At 45.7% G+C, this 16389-nt stretch overlaps 1 protein-coding gene across 2 annotated transcripts in view; it reads left to right on the forward strand.

Annotated features, from left to right (window-relative positions):
- Nucleotides 1-16389, forward strand: part of LOC106653607 (acetylcholine receptor subunit alpha-like 1) — a 32445-nt gene that overhangs the window by 859 nt on the left and 15197 nt on the right. The window contains exon 2 of one of the 2 annotated variants that reach the window (XM_023458716.1): nucleotides 10198-10773. The exons of the other annotated variant lie outside the window; for it this stretch is intronic. Within the exon in view, the coding sequence (XP_023314484.1) occupies nucleotides 10216-10773 (558 nt within the window). The 5' untranslated portion in view covers nucleotides 10198-10215. The remainder of the gene's footprint in view (nucleotides 1-10197; nucleotides 10774-16389) is intronic. 2 annotated transcript variants of the gene reach the window in all.

Below are 16389 nucleotides of genomic sequence, written 5' to 3' on the forward strand. Positions count from 1 at the left end.
TGAATGGCCGACCACACCTCGACTCGTACTACTGACTCGCTGCGACTCTCTGCGACTGCTGCCTGCGATTCTCTCTCTCACTCGCGCACGCGACGAGACGACGATGACACTAAAAAGCAAAAAATGCGTGTTTTTCGCACGATATCGTGTATGTAGGCACGAAGTCGAGATTTATTGGCAAGTATATACAGCGATGAAGTTTGATTCGACGAATTGCTGATTCGATTTCGGGCCGGCATCAATACGAAACTTTTATTATTAAACATTATCTAGCATAAAAGTCAGTCGATCCAATACCGACCATAGTTTTTCTATCTCTCACACGTACGAAGGGGAGGAGGGACGATCAAACACGTTCTCTCTCTCTCTCTCTCTCTCTCTCTTTCGCACGACTATAGGCGGGGGGTAACAGCGGCGCATCGCGTACCGCCAGCTCGCGTATAGATATATCGCTTATATACGTTGTTGCCTAGCCATATAGCCAGCCGCCGACTTTTATCGGGGCATTCGGCGCGCGTAGTATATACAAGGCCGTAAAATAAATTAAGTTCGTCATAAATCTGGTCTGGAAATCGTAACCTCCGCGAGTCGCCGCTGCACACACCGCCCCGAGGGGGAGCAGCGGCGCAAGCTCTCTTTCTCTCTCTCTCGCGTGACTGTGTCTGTGTGTGTCATGTACAGCAGAAAATAGCTCCGTATACGTGTATGCGTACGTCAAAATGAGAAGCAGAAAGCGAGCTTTTGTTCAGCGTTCGGAGGCGCGCAAAAGCTCGCGTACACACACACACACACGTATATAAATTCGCGCGCGGCGTGTGTATTAGTACATATATAAATATGCTTTGTCGAGGTTCAAGTTGGAACAAAGTTCCGCCGCGTTTGTCAGCAGGACACAGGCAAATATACACTGCGAGAGGCCGAGAGCTGACACATGCTGCGCGAAGGCTTTGAAGTATCTTGCGAAACTGGAGTGCACAAAGCTTTTACACACACATACACTCGCGCGCGCGTGGTGCACCCATACCCCAGCGCGAACTTGAACATCCACACCCATATATATGGGCGGCTTGTTTGATTCTTGCGGTGTCGCGTTTATTTCGCATCGACCTGACAAAAGTACGAGCGAGAACGCCTTTACTTATTTATTCATCTTTTTTTTTTTTTGAGTGTGTACAAGATTCTCGAGTTGTGTCGACCGTCGAGCTTTTTTCGAAGCTTTTTTTTTTTTTTTGGGTTTTGGCGACGAATTACTCACGACTGCCAAACGCACGTAATGCACACAAGGCAAAGTGAATTCATTATATATATTTACAGTAATGCAACGCAGTGGCGGCGGCGCACGCATTATACGCGCGCTGCCAAATGTGAAAATGAGATTTATCGCGAGCCCGCGCAAGCTCTCACTCTGGCGTTTTATATTTACTCGGTCGAAAATTACACGTACGTATACGTACGTAACCGCTGCTTGGTTCCCCGCCCTATATACTCTCTCTCTCTCTCTCCCCTTTCTCGCGGGGCATATAATTCGAAAAACATACGACCGTGCCGTTACGTCGTCGACGTCCCCCGCGTCCACGTCCACGTCGTCGTTCGCAATTTCCGAGTCGCGTTCGTAGCGAATTAAATCCTTTTTCACCGTATATATAGATGTATATTATATAAATTTTCGATGATGGAAAATTTCAGAGCTTAATAAAGCACTCGTTCGCGAGTACACGCGCGCGCGCGAGCGCACATTTATAATGCGCCAAAAGAGCGCGAGAGAGAATGTATTTTACCCGAGGTTGGATCGAATTTCGAACTTTGTGGTATACTCTTCGTTTTATATCGCCACTCTGTTTTTTTAAATATATGCGTATGAAAATAAAACCTCGGGATTGATTGTTTGTTCACGCTCAAGCAGGTGTATACAGATATGTACAGCGCGAAAAAGAAATGAAAAAATAAGCGCGGATGCGCGCGTTATATTATTATATGCTGCAGGTGTTTGTAAAAGAAAAAAAAACAGCGAACGGATGTTGCCTCTCTCATCGTTTGGTGGTAGCGATGGTGGTGGTAAATATCCGTATAGAAGAGTCTCGTCGAAATAGGTTATATTTGCGAACGAAACGCCAGGTTTATACAGTTGGCACACATATATAGTATAATTATGATAAAAAAAAGCTCACCCTCTCTCTCTCTCTCTCTCTCTCTCTGTTTTCATAGCTCATTGTGTACCAATTAGTGGAAAGGCAAATGAAAGCTTCAGTCTAACGGAACAATGAGTTCTCTCTCTCTCGCTCTTCTCTCGCTCGACTTTTTGGCCCTTCTTTTTTTTTTTTATTTTGTTCTCTCTGATACTTCCAGCGCGCCGCGCCGCACCCGTTGCCTATATAATATCTATATCTATATCTCTACATTGTATATGTACATAGGTACACGTGCCTCCAGTGCATACACCTTGTATACCTCGGTACATCCATAACACAATGTAAAATTGTGCGCGCGAGCTTTCGTCGTTTTAACACAAAATTGAATAATCCAAGCTCTCGGGCTCGGTCTCGTTTACTCGTTCGTCACGCACACATCATCATTTATAAATCTCTCTCTCGCCGCGGTGCATTACATAGTTATCGATATTACGCGGTACAAAGGAGAATAGAATAGAGAGAGAGCAAAAAAGAAAAAAAAAGGGGGGAAAGTATGACGAAGCTGAAAAAATAAAACGCCGTTGGCGCAAGGAAGAAACGCGCGCGGGGCGCACGCAAAGGCGCAGCCGCGCAGCGAGGCGTAGAATTGCGGATACGTCGTCGTCGACACGGTACACGGTACATATCCACCACGTATATATGTATGCATGTGCAGCGCATTAAAAAGTTAACGTTGCAGCGTCGGGTTGCGCGCGCGCCCCGCGTTGTGTGGTGGTAGCAGCAGCAGTACACCATGCATAATATCGCTGCGCCGCTGCTGCTAGCATATAATCAGGACGTTGGCCAACTCTCTCTCGGTTGCTGTACTTTTATATATATTGTATACGTGTATGCGCGTAATATACGTACGATACAAGAGAGAAAATATACAGATAATTCGTGCGCTGCGCCATGTAGTTTCTGCAATTATCGAAGCGCAGCGTTAAATCAGCAGCTGTGCGTTCAATTTATTTTCCTTTCTTACTTTCTACATGCTTCTATATATGCTTCCACTTATTCTTCTTCGACAACGAAGAGATGCGCGCGCATTTATTTAAACAACAATGCGAGACAGAGAGAGAGAGAGAGAGCTTGCGTATAATATGCGAGCTTGCAGAGGAGTGTGTTCGGGTATATTATATATTTTGGACGGAATGAGAGAGAGAGAGCCAAAGATGTCTCGAATTTCAAGGCGAGTGTACGATTTTCGACAATGCGCTTTCTCAGGAGCTGCTGCTGCTGCAGGATGAGTAGACTATGTGCGCGATGTATGTATGTTGCCCAGGGGCAGAGATAGAGAGAGAGAGAGAGAACAGCAGCAGCAGCAGCAACTACGCGAAGCAGCTCGACAAAGAGAGAGAGAGCGAGTGAGCGAGGGAGAGAGATGGCGAGCTTTTGGCCTAGCTCTTTTCTCTTTTCGCGCGCTACGTACTATAACGTTCTCGTTGTCATATCGTCATCGTAGCGTAGTCGAGCTGCAAAATGCAAGGACGCGACTTTCCAGCACGTTTTTTTTCTCTCACTCCTCTTACTCCATCAACTACATTTCTGGGCACTCTCTCTCTCTCTTTTTTGATATTTATTTCGTCTACGTAGCACTTCTCTCTCTCTCGCTCTTTTTTCTCTCTCGATACGTATTACGTAGCACACGTGCCCTATAGAAGTGTACGTTTATATCGATAATGCCGTTCGACGCCTCGCTCGATTGCGCGCTTATCGAATGATTCGCAGTCGCACGGATCGGGCTCGTAGTAGGTATGTATATACATAATGCACCTCTGTGTATAGCTGCGCCGCTGAACATAGAAGTGGTATTGTACAGGGCTGCTGCGCGTCTCACTTTTGCCGCGCGCGCAAAGTAGCTAAATTCATTCGCTGTATATAGATGTATATATAGATGTGTACGCGTGCACGGCACGAGCTCCATAATATCCCTTTTATTTTGCTCACGCCTTTGGAGCATTGGTATATACCTGCTATATATACAGTGGTAGTAGGTAGCGGGTGGCAATGTAGCGTGTACGACTCGTGTACGTGTCAACAGTCACGAATTGCTCAGTTAATTGCACTTGTACCCCGAGCTCGCAGAGTCGTCGTTGACTTTTTCTCTCTCTCTCTTTTCCTCTTTCTCTCTTTCTCTCTCTCTCTACATTCGTTTCTCTCTGAACGTTCGTTTCGTCGTTGCGGGTTCTCGAGGCTTAACCTTGATTAAATTTTGCATCGATGACTGCTTCTTGTGTAACGGCCGCCGCCGCCACCCGTTTTTACTTTTTTTTTTTTTAAAGGCCTCAGCCCTCTCGAGCGTGGCAATGACAACGAAGCGAGCGAAACAAGAACATGGAGAAAGAGAGACACACATTTTTCTCGATGAAATTTCCCTCTCTCTCTCTCTCTCTCTCTCTCTCTCTGCCCCTCTTACCTTTATCACGCGTGTACGTGTACTATATGTAGATTTTGCATTTGTTATCTATTCTCTTGCCTGCAGTAAACCACACGGGTATACGCGCGTATACACTATATATCCAGAAGTCGCGGTTGGTTTTCGGGATGCATATCACGACTACGACGAAGCGACGACAATGATACGTAGCGCTGGTATATACTTACCGATGTTACACATATACATATAGGCCACACACACACACAACACACGCGAGTTATACACTAGAAATCTACGTGCTCCGATCTCTGTGCTAACGCCGCTCTGCCGTCGTCGTTGTCGGGCTGCGAAACTTGCGCGTACGTGTGTGTGTATGTGTGTAATATAACGCGTTGTGTACGTGTACACAGAGGGAGAGAGGGCCGTATATATACTCGCCGAGACTCGTTCTATTCAAAAGTCGCGTCGCCGAAAGCACACACACACACACACGTACATAAGCGCGTATAGTATATGTATACAGTACGTTAGTCGAGTTTATTTAGCGGCAGCGCAATCTGCCCTCGCGGCGACATGCAGCTGTGCACGATGCAGCGGCTATAAGATACGAGATACGCGAGATACACATTTTATACGGGAAATAAAATATATCTATGTAAAATGAATGTATCTGGACGGATCACTCAAATCGTAAACCGCGCTTTCCATTCGCTGAGAATTACTTACGAAATATTTTCTCGTTATAAATGGCAATTAAAGCTGCTGCGCTGCTCTCTTTCTCGAGAGTCGAGCTTTCAAAGCACAATGCGATAATTACAATTAAATGCGAATACCGCTTGCGCGCGTACAAGCTGTCCAACTATTATAATAATATGCGCACGCAGAGTCGCTAATTCTTAGCCGACGACGACGACTACGGCCACGCCAGCAACTCGAGACTCTCTGCGGGAGGCAACGTGTATTTATATATACCTGTATACATTATGTTAATTAATTGCTTATCTGTCGCGGGTTTTGCACTTTGTAAACTTGAGAGCAGCGGCGGCGGCAGCATCGGCTAGCTATATAGAGCGGCTATATATGCAAAAGCGGCGGCGAACTGCCAAAGGTCCCCTTGCGGCTCCAAATCAAGTTTAACAAACTCCGACTGCTGACGCTAGAATCGCTCTCTCTCTCTCTCTCTTCCTCTCTCTTTCTCGCTATATACATGTATATCGCGCAAGCATATAAATCTGCACGCGAGCAGCGCAGCTAACCGCGCGATATATCGCTCGTGTATACACATCGAAAGATCGAGTCTCGTGGTTATTACATACATATAGTTCGCGTTTCAGTCGACAACTTTTGATCCACGTCCTATAGCTGCACGTGCGTGTACATCGCGTTTATCGTTAGCTCTCTGATACAAAACCGCAAGTCGACGATCGTCGTCGTCGTCGTCGTCGATCGCGATCCAAACTTTGGCTCGATTTTTCGTCGAGTGCCGTTGCTATATAGTACCGTGCGGTGTATATACCGTGTATGCGGTATAGATAGATTGAAAAGTGCAACAGCGATGTATATATATACCGCGCGATATGTAATACCCGCTCATCTATATTATAATTGCTCAGCGAACGAGCTCGAGAGTAATTAGGCCTTTTACAGCGAGGCTTGTATACACACACACACGTATAAGCGCGTCGCGTAGTCGATTGAACAGCTGTGATTTATGCACACACACGTACACACGTACACACGAGGCCGAATATAACGGTATACATTATATAAAGGCTAAGGTCGATGGTGGCGTTATAAAGCCCGGAGTGTTACATGTATAGAGAGCGAGCGAACGAGTGAGTGAAGCCACCCTATCTAACCATTGACCGTAAACGCAACGAAAGGTCCGCACTACCCGTACCCGTGTGTGTGTGTGTGCGAGTGAGTATATACTTGTATGCACGTACCACCACATATTACGCGTACGCGTTATATGTATATAACAGCTGTGTGGGGTGGGGTTTATATACTCGCGAATTCGTATACATATATGGCACGTGTACCGTACCGCTGCTACTATACGTATGGCGACGACGACGACACGAAGTGCTCGCGAGAATATAAAAAGTAAGCGATGGTTATGTATAAAAGTATGACGACGACGACGACGAGGAGTATCGTGATATTCGACTATTTGCTGCCGACTATTTTTATACGTCAATGACATCGTTCGTACGCGTTGTTTTTGTCGTCGTTGTTCTTTTTACACCTGCAACGCGGTGCCCCGCTCACCGGCGGACGCGTTATTACATCATGTTCACGGAAGGATGAAGTTAAAAAAGGAGAGTCGAGCTACGCGCGCGTTTGTGTGCCACTGGTTTGTGTATGTAAAAAGCTGCGTCCTCGACGGCTCACGGCGAGATGATCGGGCGGGCACGTGTAGCACGATTAAATTTCGCCGACTCGAGTGGACTTTGTGCATGTGCATATACGTATTCCGTGTGACATAATTCCAGAGGTGCGCGCCGATGCGTGTACACGTGTACAAGTATAATACGATACACGATACAGAAAAAAAAATTCAAGGCGATGCCGATGGGGCTGGACGTTGGCCCCTGCAACTTTTTTCTATTCGCGATCTCGCTCGCCTTCCTCTTTGGGTTTCGATTAATCGATCGAACAGAAAAAAAAATCATTCCCTCGTCGACTCGTTATTTTTCATCCTCTCTCTCTCTCTCTTTTAATCTATCTTTCTCCGCGCTCTCCGCTTTATTATCGTCGTTTATTATGATTATTTCAAGTTGATCGACCGTCGAACGAGCATCGCAAGCTCCCGCGTTGTGGCTCTGTGTGTATGTATGTGTGTGTGTTATATATCGCGTCGGACATCGTCGTCATCAGCCATAACGATCAGCTCCGGAGAGTGGAAGCGAGCGAGAGAGAGAGAGAGAGAGAATTTAATTACGTCATCAGTGCCATTATATAAAGCCTAGCGTTGATGGCTTTACCCCGACACGGGCGGGCGCGGCTGTATAAGCCAACTGTTATCAAGCTCTCTCCGAGTGAGAGAGCAAGAGCAAGAGTGAGAGAGAATGAAAAGCGACCTTGATCTCTCCCTGCTGCTGCTGCTGCTGCTGCTGCTGCTGCCTGGCGCAAGCTCGCTCTCGTGTATTCTCTCTCTCTCTCTGTCGGTCTGAATGATTAATTAAGCGACTTTATGCGCGCGCGTCAGGCCAAAATATCCTGCACAGCCTAGCTATAGCTCTCTCTCTCTCTTTCTCTCACTTTGTTGCACGCGATTCGCTGCTGATGCTGCTGCTGATGCCAGCGTAGGCGTCGACGTATACCTTTTTCGGCACTTTCTTATCAATATTCAGGTTGAAAACACTTTGCCGCGTCGCTCGCGCCTCAAAGCTATATGCACATCAGCGCGCGAGATCCTTTACGAGCTTTCACGCTACACGCCTTATTTCAGCCTCTTAAAAAGTCGTTTGTACGCCGTTTTTATCGCACCTGCAGCCTTTGTGCATTATAACGCGCAGCAGCGCTAGCTGTATTCGTCATTATTTATGAAAGAATAATTATAAGCTCGCGCGCGCGTATGTATGTATTAACTACGGGGATAGAGCCCGAGAGATGAAGAGACGATAGTACAGTGACAAAAAACGCGGCAGCCTAATGAAGCCACTATCTCTCGCTCTTCGCCACGAAGAAGATCAAAGGAGCTCGCCGTCGTGCCATCGCTTAGTTCAGGGTAGTGCAGTAGTAGTGCAGGAGTATTAAGGAAAATAATGCTCCACGGTGGGCGTGGAGCTTCGCGCGCGTTGGCTGTTGCTTCTGCAGCTGTATATATCGACGCCTCTTACGAAAAGTAGGAAGTTTACATTTAACTTAACACGTAAACTACCTACTTTTCGTAAGAGGCGTCGATATACGGTGCATAAGTAGATGCGTACGTGGGGCATTATAATGCGATTAGCAACGAGGACGGACGGACGGACGGACGCAAAGTGAGAGGTTGGCAGCTAGGGAGGGAGAGAGAGAGAGCCAGGCTATGTTATAGACGTGGCTGTCTATGTGCCATTGCCACGCATTATAATCTTGTACAAGAGCTTCTCGTCGGTAGCCGTGGCGCACTTGAATAATAAGAGACACACACGTGTGCATGGGTGAAAAAAAAGAAAGGATTATTCTCGCCCCATAGACCAGCCAAGTACACACACACACACACAAACGTTGTTCTTTTATTTTTCATCTCGTTTTTCGCAGCCGCAAGCTCCGGTGTGCACTGCTGGTATACTGCCGATGCCCCGTCTATGCATTAGGTCTGACCTAATCTACTTATGCACCACTACTCGACGCGAGAAGTGTAAATAAGCGGCACAAGCCTATATCTTTCGACGACGACCGCCGCCGCCGCCGACATTGATACGAGGCGAGAGTAAATACCTACTGGGCTTGCAAAGTCTCGGGCGCGCGCGCGTTAAGTCAAGCTCTATACGTATAGACTATAGGCTCAGGTATACGTGTACACCTGTGTGTGTGTGTGTGTGTGTGTGTGTGTGTGTGTGTGTGTGTGTTTAAAGCGCAGTCAGGCAGGATGATCGATTTCGCGACTATACGACGACTACGACGAGACCCAAGTATAACACCGTAGGTCTATATACATATATACAAGTAAGCGTGTGTGTGTACGTGGCGGTTTCGAAACTGTTCCTAGAATCTACATAAGGCCAGAGAGCTTAAGCCAAGTTCGTGTATGTGTGTGTGTAAGTTACGTGCAAGTGTGTTGCGGTTGGGAAAATTCGCCCGAGGCCCTTTCCGCAGTCTTCTCACTCTCTCTCTCTCTCTCTCTCTCTCTCTCTCTCTCTTGACATAATTAGCTCACTCGACCCTTAGACTCAGTCACGGCCGCCTTGAGAGATTGTATAAAGGCGCACTGCTGCTGCTCGGCAACTCTCGGCCTCGTAGCCTCCTATATATGTATAGATGGAGTTCCGAAAGCTCGTGTATGTGTGTATATTACCTATGTGTTTGTGCGATATAACGCGCTTTTGGTAATGACCACGATACGCGCGTCCCACCCGTCCATCCGTCCGTCCGTCCGACTGTCTGCCAGCTGCCATGTACGAAGCGCAGCTTCATATAGCCGTCAGTCCGGCTACATAACACTGACCCACTATATATACAATTGCTTATTGCTGCCAGCAGCAGCAGCAGCACACGTGCTGCGTGTTTGTTGTATACACTCACACTCTCACACACGTCTTCTTCCTTTTCTTTCATTTTCTTTTCATTTTTCTTTTTATTATTTTTTTTCTCTCATTCTACCTTATTTTTGGCTTTTAGCTTGATTAGATTCTACGTGTGTGTGTGTGTGTGGGTTAGTGTGTATCTCGAGCGAAGCTGCGCGCGCTTTGAAATACTTGAGGCCATTTGGGTCAAAACGTGTCGAAAATGCAGCTGGCTACTTTAATAAAAAGAAGGAGAGAGAGAGAGAAGACCGAAGACGAAGTAAAAAAAAGGGGGAGGATGGAAAAAATAATATAAAACGAGCCGCCCCCAGCAGGCAGCGTATTTATATACATTATCGATCGATCGAAATTTCGGCCCTATGTACCCGATAAACAGTTATTTATACGGTTAATTTTTTTGCTCTTCTTCGAAAAGGGGTGGACAAGGCGTACGATGCCCAAGGATGCTAGTACGTCGCTCGGACGCTGCAGCGCAGGAGAGGAAGAAGTGGGAGGAGGAGGCGAAGGAGGAACAGGAGGAGACGGGAACGATAATAGCGGCAGCCGTTTTGGCTGCGCCTGCCGTTCTCGATCAGCATCGTCATCATCGTCATCGTCATCGTCATCGTCATCTTTGTCATCGACATCGTCATCGACATCGTCGTCGTCCTTATCGGCAGCAGCAGCAGCAACACCTCATCTCGAACAAACAAAATCAGCATCAACGACACACAGAAGAAGAAGAAGAAGAGCGAGGAGTCGTTGGCGGCGGACTACTACTGGCGTGCCGCTACTCCTCGATAACGGTGGTGCACCGGCGACAAACTGGCTGTTCCTGGCCCTGCTACTGCTGCTGATGCTGGCTGCGCGCGAGTCCGCGGCCAATCCGGACGCCAAGCGGCTCTACGACGACCTGCTGTCCAACTACAACAGGCTCATCAGGCCGGTGGGCAACAACAGCGACCGGCTCACCGTCAAGATGGGACTCAGACTGTCGCAGCTCATCGATATCGTGAGTATACGATATAATGGCACTTTGGATTATGTAACACGGGACACTGTATTTTTTTGTTTTGTTTCATCGTCGTTAGAAGTTCTGGTCTATGATTCACTGAGTCATAGACCAGTCTGACTATGAATTACACTTGATGTATAACCTCGATGTATTTACTTGTGGATTTGAAAGTGACATCTAGCGATAGAATTTGAAATTAAGTCGCGATGATTAAGGGGAACGGGGAAAATAGCTATATAAATCGAAATAGTGGAAATTTCTTTTTGTGATAGTAAAATAAATTCATTAGACACCTGATTGACCAAAAAAAACTTCTACCCAAGCTCTGAAATGCCAATTACGCCTATTTTTTCATAATACTAAATATTATAATTGGATTTACTTGTCACGCGATTCTGACGTAAACTCTTCATCAATGTTGATCAATGGGGTCTCAAAATCTTCAGAAAAGTACCCTCATTCACTCAAACGGGGCAGAATTTGAAAAAAAAGTTTGTTTTTTTCCAAGAGCTTAAATATGGCATTTAGTGTTGATAAAATACTAATTTTCTTAAAAATTGTCACATTTTGACGTGTATATCAAGTTGTACGCAATTTTTCAAAATTCTGCTCCGCTTAGATGGATGAGGGTACTTTTCTGAAGATTTTGAGACCCCATAGATCAATATTGATGAAAAACTCTTTTCAAGTTCATGCGGCAAATGATTTATAACACAACATTTCGTCTTATGAAAAAAGTGATGTAATTGGTATTTCAGAGGTTGGGTAGAAGTTGTTTTGGTCAATAAGGTGTCTAATGAACATATTTTATTATCCCATAAAAAATTTTCCACTATTTCGATTTATATAGCTATTTTTAGCTGAAGCTGAATTTAAGCTTTTAACGTACAGGTCGGTCCCCTTGATCGAGGGCTCGTAGAAAGTAACGAATTTCGAACTTTCCCGCTCACTTCATGTACTGCGTATAACTTCGCGACTCTACAAAGTATTAGTAATCGCAATTCTGAAAATGCAACGAAAAGCGAGAGGGAGAGAGAAGAAAGAAAGATAGGCTCGATGACGCGCGTGACTGGCCTGCTAATTAAGCTCGGAAAATTAATGTATCGACGAGCTGCATAGCTCGCATGCCATATATATTATCGATGGGCTTTTTTTTCTCCCTCTTACACACTCGAGGCTCGGCTCTATCTAACGTTGACAACGAATTTCGATATTTCACGTATAGCGCAACGAGAGAGCAAAAAAAAGAACGAGTAAATCGAAGAAGAAACGAAGTAGAGGAGGGAAGGGGGCGCAGAAAAAACGAAGAAGAGAAAAGAGCATGCATGTACACTCGCTCGCGCGCACGGGCACTTTAGTAATTCTTGCATGTTAAAATCGATAATCAACGGCGTGAAGGACCTTCGATCCGAAGTTATAAAAGCTGCTGCTGCTGCTGTATTTTATGCATCAACACCCCCAGCAGCAGCGGCAGCAGCAGAGCAGTCGAGGTTTATCCAAGCGCCCCGTGTTTTAAGCATGTATATATATCGTGTATATATACGGGCGAGCTTGCAAGCTCGTACTCCGAGAGCTTTGTGAGTTTAATCTTCGTTATATATAAAAGCGCGCGCCCGCCGCCACGGCTCTCTGCGCGCATTTTTCAAGCCCCGTCAAATCCACTGACCTTAGCCCCCATCCCCATTCTGCGCTAGTCTTTTTAGTGCATAAACATTATATACATCCGTATAATTCGGCCAGAAATTCCGACGTGTTTTCGGCACTCTGCTGCTGCTGCTGCTATAGCCGATTAACCAAAGTGCGTACCTTTCCTGGACTATCTAGCAGGCACTTACGGATTATCGAAAAAAAAAGAGATTAGAAAAAATACCCCCTCGTCGCTCTCTATCTCTCGGCTCTTGCGCGGGTGTGTGTATACGTAACCTTAATTTATCCTCGAGTTTTCTCTGTATGTATAGGAGCGCGTTAACGCGGAGTCGAGAGAGAAAACTTTTGTGTTCGCGCGAGATTTTATTAATTTTCTCTTATTTCTCGAGCGTATTTTCGATCGAACAATAGGTGCGCTAGAGGGAGGGGGTCAATGGTGGTGGTAGCGGTACTGGCACAGCCAGCCGCGAAACAGCATTTGCATCTCAATATCGAAGCGAATAAAATGAAAAAAAAGAGAGAGAGAGAAAGGAGTAAAGCTTTTGCCTCTGCTGCTGCTGCTGCTTTGGGGGCCCGCCGCGTCGGATTAAAAAGTTCAAATTGTTTTGTCCTCTCGCGACGCAGCCATCGAAATTCTTTCCTTTTTTTTCTCGTTATTTTTTTGTTATATTCCCCGCTTACTTTTCATTTTATTATATGTTCGAGCGCGCGCGCATCTTTTTTCTCTGTCTCTTTTTTTTCTCTCTCATGCCCTCTTTTTCTCAATTTACCGGAGCTAAGAGCCTTTTTGGTCTCAAATCCCATCCCAGTGATAAGATCTTATTAATGCTCGCGCGATTCCCTAAGACCGCTCTCTCTCTCTAAGATCTTTCCTCTGATGCTTCCGTCCTCCTCCACTTCTTCTTCTTCTTCTTCTCCCTCTCTTTTTTTTCCTTCCCATTTGAGACAAGGGAAACGCGATATAATTTCATTCGTTAAGAGTATAAGCTTGACATGACCTGAACTGAAATAGAAAAAAATCCCTCTCCTTCTGCCGCTGCCGCTGTTGTGCGCCGCATAGAAGAATTAAGAGCTATTGAAATGCTCGAGTCTCTTTCGGCTTCTTTCATTCTGATTTTTCTCCTCCTTTTTTTTTTTTACCTCGTCCGAGCGCACACGCAAGAGCATTTTCGTGTTTCGGTATATATAGCCGAGCTTTTCTCTCTACCTTTTTTATTTTTATTATATATTTTTTTTATTTTTTATGTATGTACGAAGTCGCGACCGTAATCGTACCGCTCAAAAATTCACAGGGCGTATCACGACGAGAGGCAGAAGAAAAAATTTTTTTTCTTCTTACTTCTTTACGTCTTGCATCGGGTGCCTCGATTTATATAATGTACCTTTCGAATTTACACATTCACCATTGCTACTACTACTACTCCTTTGCCACGGTTTTAAAACACGGAAATTGGCTGGCAAGGATATTAATGCACATCGGCGCAGATCGAACGCGACTTTAGGGAATATATCTCCTTCGCGAGCCGTAGCGGCGGAGCCCGAATTAAAATTCAGGTAGCGCAGCGGCGGCAGCAGCCGACCGTATATATTATAGCAAAGGAGAAAAACTACTTGGATAAGTAATAGCAATCGAAGAGAGAGAGAGCGAGAGTCTCTCTCTTTTCACGATAGTTAATTAACTAATGAATTTTATGAAAACGATGACTCCGAGCTTTTCTGCTCTCTCTCTCTCTCTTTCTCTGTGTTTGTTTTGCAGCACGCCTATATGAGAGAGAGAGAAAGAGAGAGAGAGAGAGCGAGAAAGCAAAAAGCGATGTAATGCACCGACCCGCCGAGCTTTAATCGCTCGCATAGATCAAATTTCGGGGGACGAGTGAAAACAAGCTCGCTAGCTGGCTCTTTTCATTTTTTTCTCCATCATGTAGCGAGAAAAGAGTTTTCTTCTCTCTGCCAAAGCTCGAAGTTCGCTTCCTTTTTTTTCTCTCTCTTCTATCTCTATCTCTATATCTCTCTGCTCTGCTACTTTTCTCGATGGCATCGAGCCATGTTCCGCGGGGCTCAAACGTCTCCTCCTCGTCGTCGTAGTAGCAGCAGCAGCAGCTAGAGATGCCAATCAGCGAAGCTTGTACTTTTGCATTTTACGTATCTATATCTATATGCCAAGCCTGCAGCTAGCAATTAAAACTTTTCTACTCGATGTATTTTTCCCTTACTCTCACTTACTCCCTGCGTGTTTCTCTCTCTCTCTGTCTCGTCCGCAACTGTGCAAGCTCAACATTATATAGATGTATACACGTAGCTCTCGATATCGACGGAGCTCGTGCTACTGCGCGAACGGCAGCAGTAACATCATTTTTCCCTCGCGCGCCCGATGGATGAAACTTTTACGATCCTCTAGCGCTGTAACAGTTTATTACTCGGGGTGTCGCCCGCCCGCTCCCTGTATATATACATAGATCGGAGAACGGCTTCGATTAGAGATTATAACAAATTTACATCTCTCCTTTCTCGATCGCTTTTAGGCGATACACACACACACACACACAGGATATATAATGTATTATATATACGCTATATATACCACGCGCGGGCGGGCTTATCCGCAGTGGGATATCTCTCTCTCGCGCGCGCGCCTCGCCGAAGATAAAGATAAAAGCTCTTTAAAAATCGCTTAGCGCACGCCCCGTTAAGTTATTCGTCTATCTATCTATCTCTCTCTCAACCGCGAGGAAAATATTCTGCTAATAAAATTGATTCACGATTATGTATGTGTATACTCGAATATCTATATATCGGAGCTTCTATATCTTTTATATATATGTACTTTGTGCCTTTGCTCGCTCGCTGCCTCAGTTCTTCTTCTTCTTCGTTTTTTTTATGCCGCTGCTCGGCGCGTCCTCGTTCGGTCGTTGAGCATCTACGTAGTGTACGCGATCGATCCTGACGCGAGCGTGCGATTTCTCGATACTCGAATAGTCGAAGCGCATGCAAGCTCGAGACGACGCGAAGAGCGCTTTCGTGCACGCATAACCGAGCTTTTATACGTCGGATATATGTATATATTGTTTATCCGTTTGATTATACAATGTAAGCTCTCGGATATATACGCTTGATTTGTCAAAGCTCGCGTAGTGCTTCGTGCAGCGAGAAATGCGAACGTCGAGTTTTTCCCTCTCTCTCTCTCTCTCTCTCTCTCTCTCTGTCTCTGTCTCTGTCTCTTAGTGCCTTCCCCCCGACTCCACAGCGACGTTAATAAATCTTGACGCGTGTGCGACGAGGCACTGCAGCAGCAGCAGTGCTTGTTTTTTCTCCTACCACCACCACCACCACCTCGGCTCGACTTCTCCACCGAGCGATTCTCCCTTGGCAGCATTATATTCTCGAGTCCCGCGCGCGCCTCTAATGATGTCTGCCTACTGCTTAAATTTTTTTCTTTTTTCGTGTTTGTGTAGAGAGAGAGAGAGAACTCGGGGGCACCTAACCTCGAGCTCGTAGTAGTAGTAGTAATACGTCAAACATTCCAGCGTTGGAGAAAGTAGCGGCAGTAGGAGCGAAGATTTTTCTTCAAAGAGGGAGAGAGGCCAACCCCGTCAAAGGACTAATTTTCAGGCCAACTCTAGCCTTTTTTTTCTAGCTTTTTATACATAAGCTTTTTCTGTGTTTCTCTTCTTCCGCGGCGTCTTTTTCTATATACTGTATGTATACCCTACACGTTATAACGATTGTAAAACGTCGCTCTGCCTTTTTTTCACTCTCTCTCTATCCCCCACTTTCTCTCTTTCATAAAATTCACCTAACATTCTACTTTGGAGAAAATAAAAGCAAGTAATTCGATTTTGCTCGGGGATTTGTCGTATAGCTCTCTCTCTCTATCCCTTTTCCTCTCGATCGAGTAAAATCAATTTGAACTTTTTGAGCTATCTCCACGCTTATATACAAGGAAAACTGCCTCCGAAGAGAGAGGTA

Source organism: Trichogramma pretiosum, unplaced genomic scaffold, assembly GCF_000599845.2.
Source record: "Trichogramma pretiosum strain Unisexual culture from Peru unplaced genomic scaffold, Tpre_2.0 scaffold75, whole genome shotgun sequence".
Taxonomy (NCBI): Eukaryota; Metazoa; Arthropoda; class Insecta; order Hymenoptera; family Trichogrammatidae; genus Trichogramma; species Trichogramma pretiosum.